Here is a 21974-nt window from a genome sequence, read left to right on the forward strand (position 1 = left end):
TTGGAAACAAGCTTTCCTTTTGATGCTGCTGACATGCTCCATCATCAATGAGTCATGCCTTCATTAAATAACTTCAAATGTTTCGTGCAGTTTTTTTCTTGATCTGTTCCCTGTTGGATGGTAAAGGAATGTAGGCTATTTTTATTATTGTTATTACCTTATCAATACTTTTAATATTGATTAGGTGTGTCACAGTAAGTGTATACTGAAGATAACTATGATTTTCTACGGATTTTTTGCCCACAGTAACATCGAGGAGTGCAAATCTCAAGTCGTTACAGCCTTGCGTTGAAACCATTGAACAAGAAGATCTTTCTTGACTCGGAGATGAAATTTTGTCATGTCTGTTACAGAAAAGGCTCCGGTGGCCGATGCAGAGGAGGTGCAGCAAGCAGACGTCTCGTCCACAGGCCAAGGTGTTATTGATAAAGACACTCTTGGGCCCATGATGCTGGAGGTGGGTTCAACCAACAGTTTGTGGCTACAATACATGTGTTGGGGGAAAAAATGACAGTCATATCAGTAATAATCAAAACAAGCTACAGTGGGGCAAAAAAGTATTTAGTCAGCCACCGATTGTGCAAGTTCCCCCACTTAAAATGATGACAGAGGTCAGTAATTTGCACCAGAGGTACACTTCAACTGTGAGAGACAGAATGTGAAAAAAAAATCCATGAATCCACATGGTAGGATTTGTAAAGAATTTATTCGTAAATCAGGGTGGAAAATAAGTATTTGGTCAATAACAAAAATACAACTCAATACTTTGTAACATAACCTTTGTTGGCAATAACAGAGGTCAAACGTTTACTATAGGTCCTTACCAGGTTTGCACACACAGTAGCTGGTATTTTGGCCCATTCCTCCATGCAGATCTTCTCGAGAGCAGTGATGTTTTGGGGCTGTCGCCGAGCAACACGGACTTTCAACTCCCGCCACAGATTTTCTATGGGGTTGAGGTCTGGAGACTGGCTAGGCCACTCCAGGACTTTCAAATGCTTCTTACGGAGCCACTCCTTTGTTGCCCGGGCGGTGTGTTTTGGATCATTGTCATGTTGGAAGACCCAGCCTCGTTTCATCTTCAAAGTTCTCACTGATGGAAGGAGGTTTTGGCTCAAAATATCACGATACATGGCCCCATTCATTCTGTCCTTAACACGGATCAGTCGTCCTGTCCCCTTGGCAGAAAAACAGCCCCATAGCATGATGTTTCCACCCCCATGCTTCACAGTAGGTATGGTGTTCTTGGGATGCAACTCAGTATTCTTCTTCCTCCAAACACGACGAGTTGAGTTTATACCAAAAAGTTCTACTTTGGTTTCATCTGACCACATGACATTCTCCCAATCCTCTGCTGTATCATCCATGTGCTCTCTGGCAAACTTCAGACGGGCCTGGACATGCACTGGCTTCAGCAGCGGAACACGTCTGGCACTGCGGGATTTGATTCCCTGCCGTTGTAGTGTGTTACTGATGGTGACCTTTGTTACTTTGGTCCCAGCTCTCTGCAGGTCATTCACCAGGTCCCCCCGTGTGGTTCTGGGATCTTTGCTCACCATTCTCATGATCATTTTGACCCCACGGGATGAGATCTTGCGTGGAGCCCCAGATCGTGGGAGATTATCAGTGGTCTTGTATGTCTTCCATTTTCTGATGATTGCTCCCGAAGTTGATTTTTTCACACCAAGCTGCTTGCCTGTTGTAGATTCAGTCTTCCCAGTCTGGTGCAGGTCTACAATACTTTTCCTGGTGTCCTTCGAAAGCTCTTTGGTCTTGGCCATGGCGGAGTTTGGAGTCTGACTGTTTGAGGCTGTGGACAGGTGTCTTTTATACAGATGATGAGTTCAAACAGGTGCCATTCATACAGGTAACAAGTGGGGGACAAAAAAGCTTCTTACAGAAGACGTTACAGGTCTGTGAGAGCCAGAGATTTTCCATGTTTGAGGTGACCAAATACTTATTTTCCACCCTAATTTACGAATAAATTCTTTACAAATCCTACCATGTGAATTCATGGATTTTTTTTTCACATTCTGTCTCTCACAGTTGAAGTGTACCTCTGGTGCAAATTACTGACCTCTGTCATCATTTTAAGTGGGGGAACTTGCACAATCGGTGGCTGACTAAATACTTTTTTGCCCCACTGTATTTGTAGGCACGATGGTAAAACCAAAAAGGATTACTGCTTTTGCTGCTGCTGCCAAAACTGAGGACAAGTGAATAGTTTCAATTCACTAATCTAGTGCTTCATAAATTTATGTACTGTGACAATGATTATGAGAGCTTCTCACTGGTTTCTGATGCTATCGTCACAGCAGTTGAAATAGGGCAAAAATGCAAATGCTAAAAAAGGAGATCTGACCTCATTATGGCTGCAAATATTTCATGTATGTTGACAATTTAGAGCATCTTCCTGCAGCGACACAGAGTGATAAGAGTTTCTGTGACAAACTCTAATGCAGTCATCCAACCTACTTGAGTGTGAGTGTGTGTATGCACGGGTATGTGGCAACGTATAACATGGGACCCGGTGAGGTATAAATACCTTTGTGAAAAGCCAGATTAGAAAAGGAGGAGCGGAGCCTGACCACACATACACACAGGCTATATATAGCGTTCACCAGCAGCAACGCGCACCGAGGTGTCGGCCTGGAGTCTGTAAGATAAACAGAATTCAAGCAACATCTTTTTTCCATTATATTCTATTCTGCACCGGTGTCAGGATACCTTTGTGTAAACATGGGTGTGCTAAAGGAAAAAAATCACAGTCTGTGCATTAAGGTGGAAAATGAAAGAAAAAATACACAGAAAATCACACGGCGGTCACTGGGATGTGCTGTGGTGCCTCGAATCATGCTCGGTATTTGAGAATATTAGCATTTATTTGTAGTAGATATCCATCTAAACTTTAACTGAGTAACGTGAGTCTCTCCCAATTTGTCTTCTTCCCATTTTCCCTTTCTTCCCCTTCATGTTTTCTGTTGGCTCTCTATTCTCTCTCTTTCATCCTGTCTTCACATCCACCTTCAGGCCCTGGACGGCTTCTTCTTTGTTGTCAACATGGAAGGCAACATAGTGTTTGTGTCGGAGAATGTCAGCCAGTATTTGCGCTACCAGCAGGAGGAGCTGATGAACACCAGCGTCTACAGCGTGCTGCATGTTGGAGATCACACCGAGTTCATCAAGAACCTCCTGCCCAAGAGCCTGGGTGAGAAAGTTATTGACTTTGGCAGCACTGAGAGAATCTTCACTTTCTTTTTATCTTACAACTCGGCCATGTTGATAGAAAGCAGAAAAAGTGATTGGTTTAGATCATTTTTCATGTTTTGTAATGGGTTGTGGCTAGTAGCTTACTGTTGGGAGCATTTACTGTTTTGTGAAATGAGCTTTTCTTGTAGCTTTTTTATCTTATATCGAATTTGTTTGATGCTGCAGTGTTTATGTTGGAAATTTAACATGCTCACGATGTCTCCTCTTTGTTTTGGCATCTCTCCCTGTCTCTCAGTCAATCATCGCGATTCGTCCAACAGGAACAGCCACACCTTTAACTGTCGCATGTTGATCAACCCTCATGCTGACGGTGAAGCCCGGCTGACCTCGGATCAGCAGGAGGCGGCGCAGCAGAAGTATGAGACCATGCAGTGTTTTGCTGTCTCTGAACCCAAGTCAATCAGAGAAGAGGGGGAAGGTATTGTCTCTCCTTATGCCAGTATACTTGTGTTTTTTGTCACTCTTTTCTGTCCTTTTATTTTTCTTCTTTTATTTTCTCAGATTCACCCGCTCATTTTCCATCTTCACTCTGTCATGCCTTTATTCCTCGCTTCCTATTTGCAGTCCCCGTCTTTATGTCTTCTTCTGTCTCTGCTGATTTGGTCCCGTTTTTTGTTATTTCTCACCATGTAGTAGAGTGACTTTGGCCCTTTCACTTGTGTGCACTTCTTTTACACTGTCATTTCCTTTTTTTTTTTCTCCACCACCCAGTCTGTGTCTTGACGACTTTCTGTCACTTTCCTATCACTCTTACCATCCTGGGTCTCCCAGTCTCTTGTGTCCTGTCCTCCTTCCATCATCACTTCTCTCTATTTTCCCTCCCATCCACTGGAAGAGACTAATTAGTGTGTGGCACTTTGTCATCTTCCCATCTAATCTAATCACACACACATGCACATTAGGGAAAAGAATCTGTCTGCCAATCTAATTTTAGATGTCTGACAACCAGATATTGTGCCAGTGTCTCCCACGTCAAGAGGAGGATATCTGGTGGACGGAGTGAAGGCTGCAGGTTGAGATTTAGGTTGATGTGTAGATTGACTCTGACTGAGACTAGTGCTGACATCAATGTCGGGGGTGAGGTCACAGTTGTCCTGTTTGATTTCAGTGCTGAGGTGAAGCTGTGGGTGTGTTTGATGTTAAGGTTGTGGAACAGACAGGGTTAACAAAACTGCTGAGAGTAAAGCTGAAGCTGCTTTAGTATTCGATCTAGGCTGGTAGAATGATGTGGGTAGGAGGTATGATGCCCCAGCCGAGGGGATGAAGATACACCTGGGAGTCACACTATTACATACACCTGTACAGTTTAACACATTCCAGTTTTTAGATGTTTATAACATTCAGTTTTTCACACATTCACCGACGCTGTATTGACTACATTATATTTTGCGGTGCTTCACTATCGAAGGTTACTAAAGCTATAAGAGCCTTTCATTCGCAGTCCCTGTTGCATTAGAAGCAGGACTTATTCTATAATGTAACCTGTTTATTTTTCAATTTTGCAGATTTCCAGTCATGTCTCATCTGTGTGGCAAGAAGAGCCCCTGTCAAAGAGAGACCTGTGATGCCCACGTATGAGAGCTTCACCACACGCCAGGATCTTCAAGGTACATCCGCAGGGCTAGGTCCTGGGTTAATATGCTGTATGATCTGTGGTAGCTTGCCAGCATAAAATACAATAAGAATATGTTGTTAGTATCTGAAACAGCTTCAAGTCAGCCTGGAAATGATGCTACTGTCCTACTCAAAGACATGGCTTTCACCATTGCTGTGCTGGTGTGGAATCTGACCACCACCAAAAATTTTGATAGCTTCTAAAAGCAAATTTTAGGTAGCAAATGATGAAATAATTTCTATTGGAAGAAAATAAGAGCAGACAGAATATTTTGGCTGCATCTGTGAAATCCACAGATGTTGCGGTTCCATCTTTGGGTCTATATGTATTTTGATGCATATTCTAAAACATGACTAGTAATCTGCAAATATCAATGTCATATTTTACCGATTCAGGTAAGATCACGTCACTGGATACTAGTCAGCTGCGGGCATCCATGAAGCCAGGCTGGGAGGACCTGGTTCGACGGTGCATTCAGAGGTTCCACCTGCAGAATGAAGGGGAAATGTCCTTCGCCAAAAAGCACCATCAAGAGGGTAAAACAGTTTTCTTCACATTCATCCATCTGCTTCCTTCCACTTATACAGCTCCAGGTTGTAAGTGGGGATAAGCAACGGAAAATGGTCTTCATAGTTCATAAATTAGTCATTTTAAGCAAGGACATGTTCATTTTACTTAATAGAAAGTTTGAGTTGTCTGTGTTTAAATCTTAGGAAATAACATTTTCTGCCAAAGGTACATTTTATTATCATAAATATCCAACAATGATAACTATTGGTCTATTTGTACTTATCCAATTTTGGGTTGCAGTGGTGCTTTAAACTGCCAGCAGGATTAGTCACAGGACTAAACATACAGATAGACAACCATTAACACTCACACCTACAATTTGGAATCGCCAAATAGCCTGACCCATGCACGTCTTCAGACACACAAATAACAACACAAAAAGGCCCCAGTCTGGATTTGAACCCAGGACTTTTTTTGGTAATTCTACTAACCACTGCACCGCCACTCCACAACAGCTACGCTTTTCTGTATTTTTTTTGTTACCTCTGCTACCAGAAATTATTTCCCTCTACCAGTTATACTCAGTATTTATCATTCATATAATGATGAAACCTGATTTTTTTTTTTTGTTGGTTCCCTTCCAGTGTTGAGAAACAGCCATGCGCTCAGCCCTCTTTACCGATTCTCCCTGGCTGACGGCACCATCGTCTCAGCGCACACTAAGAGCAAACTGGTCCGATCTTCAGCAACAAATGAACCACAGCTATACATGTCCCTCCATGTCCTGCAGAGGTACCACTCACTCTTTCTTTTCCTTTGTGTTCACTACACGAGACCCAGTGCCCTTTATGTTTCATTAAATTATTTTTGTTTGCGGAAAAGAAGATATGTTGCATTTTTCACACAAAAGATTTTGAGTTTCTTGCCATGAAATATTTCTTTTAGATTTAAGACAATCAATGTAAGGTTTAGCGCTAAGGTTTATCTTGTTCTAATTCCAACAAAAAAACATTGACAAGTTGTAGTAAATGTGTAACTACAACCAATTGTAAAAATATATGGTCAGAACAAGTGACAATTATGTCACACACATAAGACTAGTCATTTGAACAACATAAGTTGTTCAAATGACTACTTAAAAGCCTAATTTACAGCAGAAATATACTTGATTGGTACATCTGGTACATAAATTACTTTTGGTCTCTATAGCTAATTTCCTCTTTCATAACAAATATAGGAGCATGACCATTTAAAAAATAAATCACCTGTTTAAATTGTAGGTTTAAAATTTGTATCATTAACCATGTGGCTCCATCTCCGCAAATTAAATCTCTGAACCAGACCTCTTGTTTGACCTGCTCTGTTTGTGCCTGTGCATTGTGCACACCACTCAAATGCTGCAGAGACAAAGGACTCTTCCCTGAAAAGCTCATCTTCCCCAGCTTAAGTACTCCCAGGCCTGATTGCTGAGTGCTACTCACTGGCTCCGCAGAGAGATAGGCGTTACCTAAGACAGAGAAGAGAGCAACACAGTATACTCACACAGCAAACAACAATGGGCCTGCTGGGGCCTCAAAAGTGCCCTTCAAAGGATTTTAAAGCAGTTAGCTTGGCTCTCTGCTGGTTTAAAGATTAAAAAGTCCTGTCCAAGTATGTCATTTCTTCTTTTGGTGAGTGGAATTCTTGTATTTCATTAATGTGTTACTTAACATCTGTATCTGTGCTGCACAGATAACACCAGCAACCAGACTTGCTGATATTCCACCTTTTTGTCCAAAAAGGTCTGATGGTGGCACCCAAAATGCTAAAATCAAGAATGGGAGAGTCTTTCCAGATTAAGCTTCATATCTGTCCTCCAGTCATAGAAAACCTTTAGATTTGAGGAGTTAAGTCATATGATTTCTTGTTTATGAATCTTCTGATCACCCTTGCAGCTGCCACTTAACTCCATCCAAGTGCCAAGTTTCTCTCTTCCTTATTCAAACCAAATTCTTTCCCCAAATTGCCTTCATCCATTCAGAAAAAGCGACATACTTATTTTAGTTAAAGAAAAAGATGTACTTTTGTGTTTTTTTTACATTCCCTAACAATTTTGGCCATTTTCTTCCTCATTTGGTTCTGTAGTTTGCATTGTAAACAGAGAGTCTCTTATACAGAGTTGTCATCGTATGTTAAAGCCAAAAGTCACACAAGAACTACCAGTCCACAGTGCCCTCATTCCTCCTTCCCTCCACAGGGAAGGATTGCGACTCTACCAACATCCAAGTGCTGATACGAATGCTCAAAGTCTGGGTTTGGACAGTGGTCAGAAAACAATGCCAGGACTGTTACCCAGAGTGTTTGTGGATCAATGGCGAGAACTTGCCCTTTTTACTTCCACAAGTTTCACATTGAAAATTATTGCACTAGAATTCAGCACAATGAGAGCTTTGTGTGTTTGGTGGAGCTGAAGCTGATTGATGTTTGAAAGTCTCCCTCTGTTACAGTTACTCCCTCTGTCCCTTGTTACTATGATGTTTTCTCACTTGTGTATACTCGCAGACCTGCTCTGGTTGTTTTACTTTATGGTGTACTCTACTTAATCCTTACATGTGACATCGTTATCACTTATTCCAGAATGTTTTGGACTTTGGACTAAAAGACTGATGCCTCAGTCTGTAGGCTCTGAAACTCAGAATCAAAGTTCGTTGCCTTTCTGTTTATACCATCACCACTGACAAATCTAACTGGATAAGATGTGATTGAATGGGCATCTTTGAAGATACAATAATATAATTTTTTTTCATCTGCAAAAGCTGTATTTGAGTGTGATTCAAGAAAAAGCATATCAACTCTACTACGTCTTCACCAGGCAAATGTTTAACATGAAAAAGGGCAAGGTGCAGGATACTAAGGCACCAACACACCGACTTCCTTTTCAGCCATTCGAGAAAACAGTTCTCCCCAAGATGACACTCCAAAAAGAAAAATACATGCAGCAGGAAGGAAGGGGTCTATATTTGAATGCAAACACATTGTGCAAAATTCAAAAGACACTGGTCACTAGAAAGTGTTGGTCAGTGGAATCTCCCAGGGATGATGGATTGCACACAATAACCGTAGGTGGTATAATAGAATTTTATTTGGACGTTTATATCATTATAATAGAGCCTGCTTCACGTTAAATCTTTATTTTCATCTCTTTTATGTATAACTGTGTGACATGTGGCTTGTAGGTTTTATCCCTTATGTTTTGTCAAGCTTTATCAGCTCAGCATACACACTGAGTCTGCATATCTACATACTGACAGCACATAACTGAATAGGTCTCATTCTTGACTGTCTTCTTTTTCATCCAGGGAAAACGGCAGCATGACTGCAGACACATCTGCCAGTCAGGCTATGGCCAAACCAATGACCCCAACCAGTATGAGTGTGTCTTCTCCTTCCCCTGACGCCAGTGTCACCAGCAACACACACTACGCTGCCACAGCCTCTGGCAACCTTGGACGTGGTTATGGAGCTATGTCAGGGCGAGCGCCTACGCCTCAGGGAAATAGCCATGCACAAAAGCTGGGCAGCCCTTTAGCCTTGGGAAGCCCCAGTATCACCTCAGGGGCCCAAGGTGCCATGTTGTCTCCTCGTCATCGCCAGAGCCCCAGCATGCCAGCTAGCAGCAGCAGCTGTAGTAGTCCGCATCTCCCCCAGCACCCCCCTGGCTCTTTCTCTCCTGCAGCCAGCCTCCGATCGCCAGCCCCTGTGTGCAGCAGCACAGGAACCAACCAAGGGTTTAACTCTCTTAGCGCACTGCAGGCTCTCAGCCAGGGCCACAGGATTTCCCAGGGACTCAGTGAAGGACAGCACCCAGAGTCCCCTGACAGAAAACCAGTCGGCCTTCAGAGCCCTCTTCACAGCTCCAACCCCGGTAGCCAAAAAGCCAAGAACAATATAAGCTTAGAGGTTGACCTATTTGGAACTTTTCAGGAGCAAGACCTTTTGACATCCCAGAACCAGGAAGGTGATCAGGGGGAGGGAAGAGATGGTGACCGGGAGAGTCTGGGTGACCTTAGTGATGCGCCAAACCAACTTCTGAACACCAAAGGCCATACCAAGCTGCTCCAGCTGCTCACCACCAAGTTGGAGCCCTCTGATCCCTGCTCACCAACGGGTGCTTTCGGAGATGACCAGATCTGTAAGGACCAGCTTGGTGGTGTAGGTGGGGTGGGACATAACAACCACTCCACCTCTTTAAAGGAGAAACATAAAATTCTTCACAGGTTGCTGCAAAACAGCACCTCGCCCGTGGAGTTGGCCAAACTAACAGCTGAAGCAACCGGAAAAGATCCCATTGGTCCAGAGTCGGCCTCCGGGGACAGCATGACCGCTCTAGGTGAACTCTCCACAAAACAGGAGCCAGGGAGCCCCAAAAAGAAGGACAATGCATTGCTTCGCTATCTCCTGGACAGGGATGATAACAGCATCCTGGATAAAGCCATCAAGATAGAACCTGGTGAAGGACTGAAGCTCTCCAGCGTTAAGACTGAGAAACCAGAAACAGGCTTTAACATGGAGCCACAGGTCAGTAATTTATCAGGCAGATTTATTAACTACTGGTTTGGTAGCGTCAGCTTGTTTTTTGTTTGCCCTGTGTGCTCGGTTCAGTTCCGTTTAGTTTTTAAATGCTTTTTTTTTAGGTTTCAGGTGGTGAAGCTCAATTATTTCCATGTATTTTCAGTTCCTTTGTTACATAAAATAGCCTTAAATATTACAGCTTTCACGTTTCAGTAGTAGTTGTCGTAGCTTCCTGCTACAATATGATGTCTTTACTACATGTAACATCAAAGTCATCAGCTGTTTCTCATTTACAACGAGCACATTGCTGATTAATTCTTGCTCCCTCCAAACTTAGTCAATTTAAAAATACTAAGAAAACAGCACTTTTAAGTCATAGTCATTGTTACAAATGCTACACAATCAGAGGCCTCAGTATTAGGAGTTTTTACTAACTACACAGGGAGCCCTGAATCCCTCAAAATAAGCACTGAGATGCATCATTGTCTAAGCAACACATAACGCTACATCTGTTTTAATAGATGATTCAATTTCTTGGGAAAACTGTATTGTTAACAAATCTTTGTAATTGCTTAAGGTTCACATGAACACCTAAAAGTAAGAAATGTGGTCGGTGATGCTCGTTTGTTCTGTGAGATCCGTGTTGAGTTCCTCTTTAGACAGCCCCCCACGCTCCCAGAAACACAAGATGCCCTGGCAAAGAAAGCAGAGGAGTACTGTTTAAAGGCTTAGGCATATGTGTGAGTCAGTGTGTGTGAGCGAAGAACAAGGGAAACCAATACTGTATGGGAATGAGATTTCAAAAACACTGCACAGGTCTCCTGTGTGGTGTCTGTGTGTGTGTGTGTGTGTGTGTGTGTGTGTGTGCGCAGAGTTGCAGTTTCGCTGGGAAAGTTTACTTACTGTGTTTGAGGCATATCTTGCAGGAACAGCAGAGGAGTTGTGTTGCTATGGATCAGCACACATGTAGGTGTGTTTGCGTGCATTTGTATAAGTGTGCACGGCTGCATGTGTGGTGTGCCTGAATGTTTAAAAATATCCATATGTGTGCACATCACAGCATCCTAGAAGAATAAACCATGATGTCTGCCACCAGTTAATAGAAAACTTTATAGATTTGTTAGATTTGGAGGGTTGAATTTTTTTTTAAATAATGTTAAATCCCATGAACATTTTTTAAACATTTATTCCAGGAACCAAATGGGCATCATCAGAATAAATATTACATATGAAAACTTTATCTCAGTGGATGAACATCTGTCAGTGGACCTTGAAACAATGGTCAAAGTCTATCCATCTCTGGTGAGCATGTGTCACTAGACCTGAACTGAACCTGACAGTTTGTTTAAACATGCTTTAACAATTCTGTGGCTCATCACTTAGACTGTATTGAAAAGATGGACACAGTGATGTCACCCACAAATTTGGAGACTCCATTTTTAAGCCTCGAGATGAGCCTCATTGTCACTGTAATCTGTTTTTAAACTACATGTTATGAGCAGATGGTGGAACTAACTGAAAAAAATTAGGAATACTGTACACCTTAGCAATCACAAAATAGCCACGCCCTAAATCTTACACTACGTGTTGTGTATTTTGCCATACATTTGATGATAACTGACTAAGTTAACTTGCTCCACTGAGTATTTAGAAATAGCTGTTGACACCACAATGGCTGACCTCATTAAGGAAATGTTTGTTTTTGTTAACAGGACTTGTCCTCTTCTGGCTATTAGAATGACTCCAGGTTTAACTGGCACTGGAGAAGCACATCCTCCTTTTATAGACACACTTTATGACTTATCAGGGATATGTAAACTGACCAACCATAAATCCTCTGACATATGATATTGATATGGAGTTTGGTTATTATATTGACACCTGTTCAGGGGTGTGATGTGCCAGGAAGAAAGTGAGCAGTTGGTTTTTGAATTTATCAAGTGTAAAGATCTGAGAGACTACAGAGAAATCCTCCTCACAGTTCACCTCCTGTTTCCTTATGCCTATTGGATCCAGGTTAATTAGATGTATGCTAAAATAAACTATAACTTCAGTAGATTTTTCATATTAGATGTATAAGACTAGAGAATCTCCAAAACAGCTCATACGGTGGGGTGTTGCCGACGTGTGGTGATTAACAGCTACCAAAACTTGTCCAATGAAGTACAGCTAGTGAGTCAGGAGCTGGGTCTGTTGACCAATGGAAATTAAGGCTTGATCTCATGGCAGACCTACTGTAACACCGACTGCTTAAAGTTTAGGCTAATAGCAGACACCCGCAATTTTTAGCATCAACATGTAATCATTTGCCCACATTAATATTATGTATGTGGTTTCCTTCAAGTGGTTAAAAATTGCTAAACCCAAACACATCATTGGTTTCAGTGTCGTAACCCTCTATCCTGCTGTTATTGGTTAGTTAGTAAATCTGTATTCAGTTCAGATTGTTGCTTATTGACAAGGCAGGTGCATTTATGGTAAAAGTAAGCTACAGGAAGTGGCCAATGGAAAATGACTGAAGTTCAGTCTTTCGGAGAATAGAGGCACACCTATTAGCAGTACTATATTACATATGAGCACCATGCTAACAGCTAGCAAGACCACGAGTTATAAAGCAGGGTCCTATTACAATGTTATGAACAGCTGAACTTCTGAAATAATAAAAATAAATATATTTTTTCATTTACACATTTTTTTTCTTTTTTACTAGTGTTTCCTTTGGTGTGTGGCCATTCTGTTTTCACCTTTCACTCTGTATCTGTGTGTGTGTTCTCTTGGTGTTAAACAGAGCTGTGATTGGGACTTACTGTACATCACACATGACCTCATTAGCACCAGCAGTTTATTTTTAGCTCCTCCTCTCTTCATCAACCAAATGGCCAGAGGCAACCGTATAGTGACATACGTTGTTTGAATTATGAACTAGTTTTAGTGGCATGCCAGGATTACCACAGCATATGGAAAAAAGACATGAAACCACATGATGTTACATCTACTTTCGAACCCTATTTCTGCACATTGTCACATGAAAGCATGCATTTTTTTCATTATTCAGTTCCCTAAATGTCAACAGCCCTTCACTGAAAATAATGTTACAACGTATGTTTGGATGTAATGCAGCAATGTGGCACACTGGTGCTACTGTCATGTGATGTAAAATGTGTTTTATGTCATTTTATCCTATAAATAATCTATTTATTAATCCTGTTTTTTCCCTGTGGCTGGTCTCAGACCAATGAGCTCGAGGACCTGTTGGATAACCTGCAAAGTGGTGGCCAGGAGCAGCAGCCGCTGTTCCCCAGTCAACCACCGACCAGGGGTGCTGATCCCTCGTCATCCTCTTCCTCTTCTGTGCCACCTGCCTCCTCTGTCGACAAACAGACCATCATCTCTGACATTCTGCAGATGAAAGACAGCGGCAGCCCGCCCACCCAGCACAGACCCTTCCCTCCCATCGTCCCCGCAAGTACGTCTGCAACACAGTGTTTGTGTTTGACTGAATTACACCATTCCAACATCTTGAACTTGCTAAATATTGAGAAAATCTTCAGATTGTCTCTAAATATGTACAGTACTGTATGGGGAATAAAAAATACTGTTTTTCCTCCTAGCAGGCTTTAATGGTCCCAGGCCCAGCCATCCAGTTCAAGGTGGTCCTCCAATAAGGAGCATGTCTCTTGACAGCAGCATGGGCCCCTCCCCTCACACCAACAGGCCTTTCCCTCCTCAGCACAGGAACAGTAGCCCATACCACTTAATGCAACAGCAGCAGCAACAAGGCATGATGGGACCCCACGCGGGCATGGCTAACCAAGCTGCAATGACTAACACAGGTGAGGCAGAACAAGATATAACTTTGAGGTGTATTTCTGGCTATATAGCAAATATGTATGTCAAATACATATATACACATATATACAAATACATATATAATACTAAATAACCTTTGAATGAATCTTTTCCCCATAACAGGAATGCGTGGCTCCATGCAGCAAGGTTGGAGTCCCCAGAGGCCCATGGGGGGCTCTGCAGGCCCAGTAATGGGCCAGGGAGTTGGACCTGGTCGTATGGTTCCCAACATGAATGCTGCACTCCCTGCAAGAGGCAGTGTTCCATCTGGATCCAGAGCCATGGTTAATATGCAGATGATGAGCAACGGTAAGAGAAAATGGGCAAATAACAGAAACTCTTCTCTCCTTGAATTCTACGCTGTTTCTGATATTCTGTGTATTTTTCCCCTGCAGAGTTGGACATGGCAACGCCTCCTTACCCTCAGCAGCAGGCTCCACCTAATCAGACTGCTCCTTGGCCAGACCGAATGATGATGGATCATTATGGAAATCCAAGCAGGTATGGCATAAGAGAAGAGTCATCATAAGCAGAAAATGAAGCACTGAATCTAGTTTGATAATAATGCCAACTTACCTTCCAGGCCACCATACAGTGTCCCCCAGGAGGATGGCATGGGGTGTTGCGGCACAGGGTCTGAGGGCCAGCCAGATGAAGGCACTCTACTGAACCAGTTGTGTTCGGTGCTAAAGGACTACGAGGGTCTAGAGGAGATTGACAAAATGCTGGGAATCCCCACATTGGCAGGACAGGTGAGCTCCTTTAAGCCACTCTATGCTAAACATATAACCTGTTTTGGAGTTTTGGTAAATAACATGTGAAGCACTTTTCACCACTCTACAGGGTCATCTGCCAGACCAGGACCAGTACCTGGGCTCCTCGGACCCAGCAGCTGGCATGAAGCCTCCTCTCTACAGTCAACACTATGCAGGTCAGGCAAGTTATGGTGGCATGCCTCCTGATGGTGGTTATCACGGCCAATCTATGGGAAGCCACATGGGGGCTCAGAGAATGCCGCACACATGTTATCCCCCAATGATGAGAATGCCTGGAGGTGCAGGGCCGAGGCAGGCTGGCATACGACCAGGGGGGCCTAATCCTATGATGCCCCCACAGCCCAATAACCTGAGGCTTCAGCTGCAGCACAGACTCCAGGCTCAGCTGGTAGGTGGCGCCAAATATTTGAATTTCACTCTTTTATTTTTTCCAGATTTCCAGACGTTTTACTGTACACAATATAACATTGATGTTGCAATACTGTATTACAGTGTTGGTTGTGCTCAATGCTTGATGACAGAGCAGTTACAGGTTGTGTAGGCGTTACTTGTAGCTAATAGTGCTTAACAAAAAGCTGAACATGGCATTAGTTTTGGCAGGTGGGCAGAGTGCAGCTGGCAGTGCTGATCCTTTCTTGGAAAGCACATCCTTCTTAGGGTGTCCTTTCTAAGCTGTGTCATCCTGCATACAGTTTCTTCTGCCTCTGCAAACCACTTTGCAACCCAGCTTCATCCTTTTCATGCTATTTCTGACATAGTCGATATTATGCCTGTTCTCACTGGTGCTTGCTCAGTTCTGGGGAGGGGGTTATTGCTGCTGTTCTTGCCTTAGTCTTGCCTTGCCATCCCATGTCAAAGTGCAGCGAGGTCCCAGAACAGAGCCATACTACTAAAGATAAAGTACTGCAGATGAAATATCAATCCAGTTTTTCTGACAGAAATGGATATAAGGACAATTATAATTAGTTACTCAGCATGAAGATTAGATTAAATTCAAAGATGTGACCTGGCTAATGTAACAAGTTCCTCCATTTGGTTCTTTTTTCTTTCTGATTCTCTTTGTTGCTTAAAAAAGCCAGCAATTATTGCTGCATGCAACTGGTGGTTGGAGCAAATAAAAATTTCAAGTAAAGTTTGTCTTGTAAAGCAACGCTTTTATGGAAATTCAGTACAGTGATTGTGATTGACCGTTGTTGTTGTTGACCCCAGCAGTCACCGGGTTTAAAAGGACATCAGTTGCTTTGCAGACAGTCAGTTACATATATTTATAGTCATGTCCATCCCTTAATGTCACCTAAGTACGATCACAGAAACAAATCTTTTCCTTTCTGTAACTACAAACTGTTTCATATGATTCAGTCATGAATCCTGGCAAACCAGGCATTGATGTTTCATTCAAGCATGAAACCTCATTACCATTTTGAAAAAGAAAAATCTGATTACAAAAGATGCCTCTGAGCCAACAGGGTTCACTGAGTTTGAACTGCAGCAGCTAGAAAAGCACAAATGTTTTCCAGCTTTCTGGCTTAATCGGCATTTTTTTGTTGCTTAGACAGTTGACAGCTGAAACGGCAAAATATGCACAGACAAATTCATACACATACCTTATACTATTAGCTGGTAACACGTTAGGATTTCTCTTTGAAAAGCTGTTGTTGTCTAATTTCTCTATGTGAAACACTTTTATTTTTTTTATTGTGTTTGTATTACTACATAAATGTTGAGCTTATCTAGATTTTCAGTTTTTGTTTTGTCTTAAATTTTGTCTACGCCAACAAAGACACAGCTGGTGTTTTGGTCCAGGCTGCCACCTGGTGGAGAGTCAAGGCAAAACGCTTTGTCCCTTAAACGTCACTGAAATTAGCAGCAATTAGCAGTTTGTTCAGATGTGTGGCACGACTTTTACACTTCCCGCTTTACATTTATTGTGCCAGCAGAGAGACAGTGAAGTTTATTTATAGAAGAAAACTTTTTTTCAAAACCCATCTGAATCAAAAATGTGATTTTAATTCTTTTTTTTTTTCTTTAAATGGGTTGCAGGTGAATGCAAAACTGCAAAACTTTTACAAACACCCAGATCAGTGCTTCAGTACTTGTGCACATCAGTTAATCATATGCATTGAATGTATTTTAAGGCATTTATTAAGGGCAAAATTGCAATATCATATTTTTTTTAATTCCGGGCTGCTCTGCCTTCTCTCTAGAACCGACAGCCAATGGTGAACCAGATGGGTGGAGTCTCCAACATGAATCTACCTCTACGGTCTAATGTACCAAACCAGGTCGGTTTGCCTGCACGAACACTTTATTCTCTTGTAAACACATGCTAAATATTATCAGCACAAATCATTTCCCCTTTTTGCTCCTTGCCTAAATGTGCATCTCCTCCTGCAGGGAACCCTCAACTCTGAGATGATGGCCCAGCGGCAGCGCGAGTACCTCACCAACCACCTACGCCAACGCCAACAACAGCAGCAGCAGCACATGCAGCAGCAGCGTGCCATGATGATGCGCACTCAGGGCATCAACATGCCACCCAATATGCCCACTGGGGGCGCTGCTCCTACGCCAATGCCCATGGGTGGTACCAACCCACGGCTCCCGCAGGGCAACCCGCAGCAGTTCCCCTACTCGGCCTCCAGCTACGGTACAGGCCTGCCCTCTCCTCCTCATCCAAGCTCCTCCAGCCCCTTCTCCTCCCCTCACTCCCCCAGCCATCATCTGGCTAGTCAGGGCATGATGGGAAATGTGGGAGGGCAATACAGAGGTGTAATGAGTCCGCCATCACACCACAGTCCCTTCCACTTCAGCAGTGCAGGTATATGATGAGAGCACAGCAACAGCATCTCAGTGGTCTGTGTGTGCTTCATGGAAGATGTGCTGTAGTTCTTTTTACTTTTTTTTGTGGTGGCGGTCTTTTTTTTCTTTTTTCATGACTGGGTGTTGGTGGAGGCTGCATGATTAGTTTTTTCCTTCTGCTGTCTTTTTTTTCTGTGCTAATCAACACAGAAGCAAAATTATTTTCTTATTATTACTTAAAAGAACAAGGAAGTCGATTTTTTTTTCTGTGATTGTTTTATTGTAACTGTCGTAAACCAATCACAAGGGGTGGGGTGGCTTGTAAAAGTTCTGTCAGTGCTGTCAGAACTGAAGTAAATGAATTTCATTTAACAAAAAAGATCTTCTGAAGTGAGGACAATACGACATGAGTATTTTGTGTGAATTTAATTTATTAACAATCTAGCTGTTGGTGAGTTTGGGCCTTTTTTCTTTCCATTTCTGGTTGGTCTTTCAGTTATAGGGCTCTCTCATTGGTGAATCAAAGATTTTGATGATTTTTCAGATACTGTAAAAAACTTTTCTCTGAGTCTCAGAGGAAAGGTCATTCTCATTTGTCTCAAATTCACTTTATCCTTTTGGTAAGATCTTCATATAATGTTGGGGTCTAACTAGTCCAGATTACCACCATCTGAAAATTATTATAAAGTCTTAGTTTTTACTTGTGTTATTGTAACTGTCTATGACACTCTGACGTGCAGGAATGAGCCAGCAGCAGCAGCAGCAACACCAGGATCCAGTGTCCTGTTTTCCATGCGGGGCCACCACGCCGCAGAGCCCCTTGCTGTCCCCCAGAATGGGGCAGGGTCAGAGCCCTATGTTGCAGCAAAACCAAGGTCCACCCCAAACCCAACACCAGGGTCCGAACCAGGGAGGACCTCCCAGCTACCAGCCTAGTGCCGACCTCAACGGATGGTCTCAGCCTGCCAACATCACCAGCAGCAACAGGTATTATGTGCAAATGCTTTTGAAATGTTGTGTTTATTTACAGCTGAGTATTTCTGTTATTGGCTTTTACAAGAGTAGATTTGCATATTCACAGTAGTAATCCTTATTTGGGGGCTTGTTTTGGCCTTCTGTTGTCCAAAACTAGCAGTATTAGCGCCTTTGTAATGTTAGTCCAGCTTACTTCTGATTGGCTGTCCTGAGGAAACCGAAGGCTTGAACAGCTGATGAGATGGTTTCTGTCCTCAAAGTCAGAGCTGTGTGTTCCTAAATATTATTATAATTGTTATTGTTTCCAAATTAGGGATATCCACACTAATTGCTGACATATAGAACAAAGAGTAGCTATTTTAAAGATGCACACATGGCAGAGAATAAGGAAAAGCATAATAGGTCTCAGTCATTTTAGTTTATTTTTCTTTATTTTTAGAATTCTTTTTATCCTTTTTGACTCAGCTTGTCTTCTTTCAGTGTCTACCCCCAACAGTCTCAGTCTCACTACTCCACACAACCCGGTGGAGGAATGTACAGTGGCAACAACAACATGAACCTTGCCATGGGCAATAATGGCATGAACCCAATGTCTGGACAGATGAGCTCCATGGCCTCTATGAATACAGAACAGGTGCTTCATACAAGCTTACATTGTCACACCTAATTCTTTTTATGTTGTTTTGTCACACATGCAGAAGCTGTAATTGTGGTTGTTCACTATGAATTTGCAGGGCAATGAAAGCAGCCTTATCCTGGAACAGATAACAGGGATTGACATGCTGACTCAAGAGGGTGAATCCAGTTCTGTAAGTAATGCACTTCTTCAAAACATCTTCGTATCCTATTTGCACGGATGTTTCTGTAATACTAGCACAGGCACAGTGTTGTAAAACGTAACAAAACATAGGGTGTAATACACAGTAATTGCTGCAGGTTGCTGGGAAATGCATGCTATAGGTGGAAATGCTCTGTGATGTGGCTGTACACTGTTGCTTAAAAGTGCACCCATCACTACACTATAAAAATAATGGTTTAACTCTAGGCTCAGATTTTGCCATCCTTAGCTTGGTATTGCCCCGCTTTCAGTCTTTAGATTTAAATTCATTAATTTGTGTTTAAAATGTGCACTGGAAGCCTTTAATGGCTGAAAATGAGATATAAGGTGTGGGTGAAAAATCAGTTTTTGTTTTGTTTTTGGTTACATGATTGGTTTTGATTCTGTGGAGTAAAAGTCTGTAATAACATAAAGACTTAAATTGAAATGCATTTGAAGTTCTTCCCCCAGAACAAGTAGAGATCTTAAAATGTTGAAAGCATTCAAATGATCAGATGGTCCTTGTTTATTAAACTGATACATCATTTGTTACCCTTTTATTGATCTTTTGTAATCAGCACTTGGAAACCACTTATGAGTGCAGAAAACTCAGTTCAGTTCTTTGTTATCAGAGTGACTGTAATTTAAATTACCTTGATGATTTTCTGTCTTCTACAGAATTTTTGCTGACCCCAGGCTGCAGTTGAGACGAGCAGTGAGGGAATCCATGCAAAAACACTGACACCCATTCAGCTCAGCTCACAGAGACGTATGAAGGACTTGATGAGAACACTGCCCCTCTGTCACACCAGGCAACTCAGAGGCTCTATAGCGTGAGGACAACTGAGACATGTGCAAACTTCAGGACTACATTCACAGTGGGTTTAGTCATTGCTTAACATTTTATGCAAGAAAAAGTCTGACATTACAGGTAAACTGCCATCTGAACCATCCTGACAGCAAATGCCCAACATGAGGATAATCCTGAAAACCCCCAGCTATTTGTGGTTTTTAGGTTTTCAATGTAACTTATTCTTTGATTGATATCAGCTAATCAACATGTGGTATGTATCTGTAAGCTGTAGTCAAATCAAACACTGTATTCACAGTAATCAAACACTTAAGAGGACTTTTAAAACAGAATTTTTCTAAAAAATAGTTAATAAAAGTACTGAAAGGTGTTCTGTGTAGCATTTTTAAAAAGGTTTTCAAGCTTTGTTTTTCTTATAGTTTAAAAAGAAGTTTGGATAAGGAGGTTATATCTAGAAATGAGAAAATGTGAGTGTGTGTGCGTTTTTGGGGGGACGTAAATTTACAAGGAGGGAAAGAAAAGCACATACAGCTGTAAACAGGCGTAAAGGTTGTATTTCTACAACCTTTACATCTTAAAATTGATTTCAATACCTATGATATTCAGTTTTCCTGAAATATCCCCGGATTTCCTCTACAATTAAAACGGATGTTGTGAGGGTTTCAACAGTAATAGTATGTAATCAGACACCGGTAGCACATTCAGGGTTCATTAGGAGATATTATTTGAATTGCCATCAAGAAACGAGGTAAACTTCTCCACCTCTAGCATTTTTCAGCATGCTTTGTTGAGCTGGAGTTGGATAGAGCAAGCAACAAACTTATTCCTTGCACATTTTGACACTTTAGTTAAAAAAATGCAAAGTCATGCTGTAATTTTCACTTTTTATTATACTTCCTTAAATTGGGGGCAAGTACTAAACATGTCCAAAAAGAGAAGAAGCTTGTCTATAATGAAAATGCTACATAGAGCACCATTTAAAAAAATAGGTAATTTGCAACTTGCTGAATTAAAATTTGTGTGGAGGTTATTGGTCCCAAGTTGCCCAAGTTAACACAGTCACACACACAGTGTTTGCTGTTTGAATGTCCTCTGGTCAGATCAGTGTATTACCAGAGTTTTTTATGAGTCTCTGAGGTAACTATGATGGATTAAGTTTCTTGTGTGTGCGTGTGTGAAACTGAAACATAAGTGGCAGGATGATGAGTATAAATGAAGCCTCTGGATTATATCTTTTATGGTTCGGTTTTGGAGCCTAAGTGAAAATGACAATGAGAAGGTTTATGAAAGATATTTTATGGTTATTTATAGTTTTAAAGAAGATTTAGAGATTCTTTCTATGACAAAAAACAAAAGAAAACAATCAAGAATATCAAGAATAAAAAAATTCTCTCAAATGGTACATGTTGATGTCGATTTAAAATTAATATATTTCAACTGCTGTAGTTACAGGGGACCTGTCTCCCCATTTAATGACTTTTTGAATGAAAGTGAATGTGTATAGATAGTGTACATAGATTTTTAATATCCTTTTTTGCCCCAAGTGGTATTGTAAAGCAGCAGCTCGGAGTTTAGTTCAACAAAAAATGAGAGCAGAAATATTTTGTTGGTTAAATGAGCATCAGTAGATGAAGCTAAAGAAGCACTTAAAGTGAAAGTTTATTCACTTTTCTGCCCTGTTTGCAGGCTAGCCCTTTAGCTTTCCCAGCTACAAAATCACAAGCTATTGCTAGAATCCTAAAGCTATTTTGACAAACTAGCTAACCTATTTAGCTTTCCACTTAAGTAGCAATAATAATAATTTCTTTTTCTAGCTTTAAGATCTTAGTTTTCAGTAACTTTGTTTTCCTGGACTAACAAGGGTTTTGGTACAAAAAAAACCAATTGGCCAGTATTAGCGTTATAACATCTTAAATTAGAATGGTGTCACGTGGCTAAATGTTAGCATTAGCATTGAAAATAACGCTATTGTTATTTTGAGCACATTACTTTTTTCAGACC

The 21974-nt window shown here is 41.6% G+C and overlaps 1 protein-coding gene across 5 annotated transcripts in view; it reads left to right on the top strand.

Moving 5' to 3' along the window:
* LOC146612973 (nuclear receptor coactivator 2-like) overlaps positions 1 to 21244 on the top strand; it is a 52356-nt gene extending 31112 nt beyond the window's left edge. For 3 of the 5 annotated variants that reach the window (XM_085377021.1, XM_085377023.1, XM_085377022.1), the window contains 19 exons: positions 354 to 457; positions 3031 to 3208; positions 3506 to 3688; positions 4776 to 4877; positions 5281 to 5421; positions 6040 to 6187; positions 8734 to 9952; positions 13178 to 13412; positions 13558 to 13779; positions 13919 to 14104; positions 14191 to 14296; positions 14379 to 14547; positions 14639 to 14959; positions 16776 to 16853; positions 16966 to 17389; positions 18111 to 18357; positions 18826 to 18979; positions 19080 to 19154; positions 19841 to 21244. In XM_085377021.1, coding sequence (XP_085233147.1) covers positions 354 to 457; positions 3031 to 3208; positions 3506 to 3688; positions 4776 to 4877; positions 5281 to 5421; positions 6040 to 6187; positions 8734 to 9952; positions 13178 to 13412; positions 13558 to 13779; positions 13919 to 14104; positions 14191 to 14296; positions 14379 to 14547; positions 14639 to 14959; positions 16776 to 16853; positions 16966 to 17389; positions 18111 to 18357; positions 18826 to 18979; positions 19080 to 19154; positions 19841 to 19852 — 4304 coding nt within the window. In that variant the 3' untranslated portion in view covers positions 19853 to 21244. The remainder of the gene's footprint in view (positions 1 to 353; positions 458 to 3030; positions 3209 to 3505; positions 3689 to 4775; positions 4878 to 5280; positions 5422 to 6039; positions 6188 to 8733; positions 9953 to 13177; positions 13413 to 13557; positions 13780 to 13918; positions 14105 to 14190; positions 14297 to 14378; positions 14548 to 14638; positions 14960 to 16775; positions 16854 to 16965; positions 17390 to 18110; positions 18358 to 18825; positions 18980 to 19079; positions 19155 to 19840) is intronic. The other 2 variants (XM_085377025.1, XM_085377024.1) reach the window with 2 other exon arrangements.
* The last annotated feature ends 730 nt before the right edge of the window (positions 21245 to 21974 follow it).

Source organism: Diplotaxodon limnothrissa, linkage group LG18 (assembly GCF_057381915.1).
Source record: "Diplotaxodon limnothrissa isolate DT_005_m linkage group LG18, D_limnothrissa_male_GT1.1, whole genome shotgun sequence".
NCBI classification, from domain to species: domain Eukaryota; kingdom Metazoa; phylum Chordata; class Actinopteri; order Cichliformes; family Cichlidae; genus Diplotaxodon; species Diplotaxodon limnothrissa.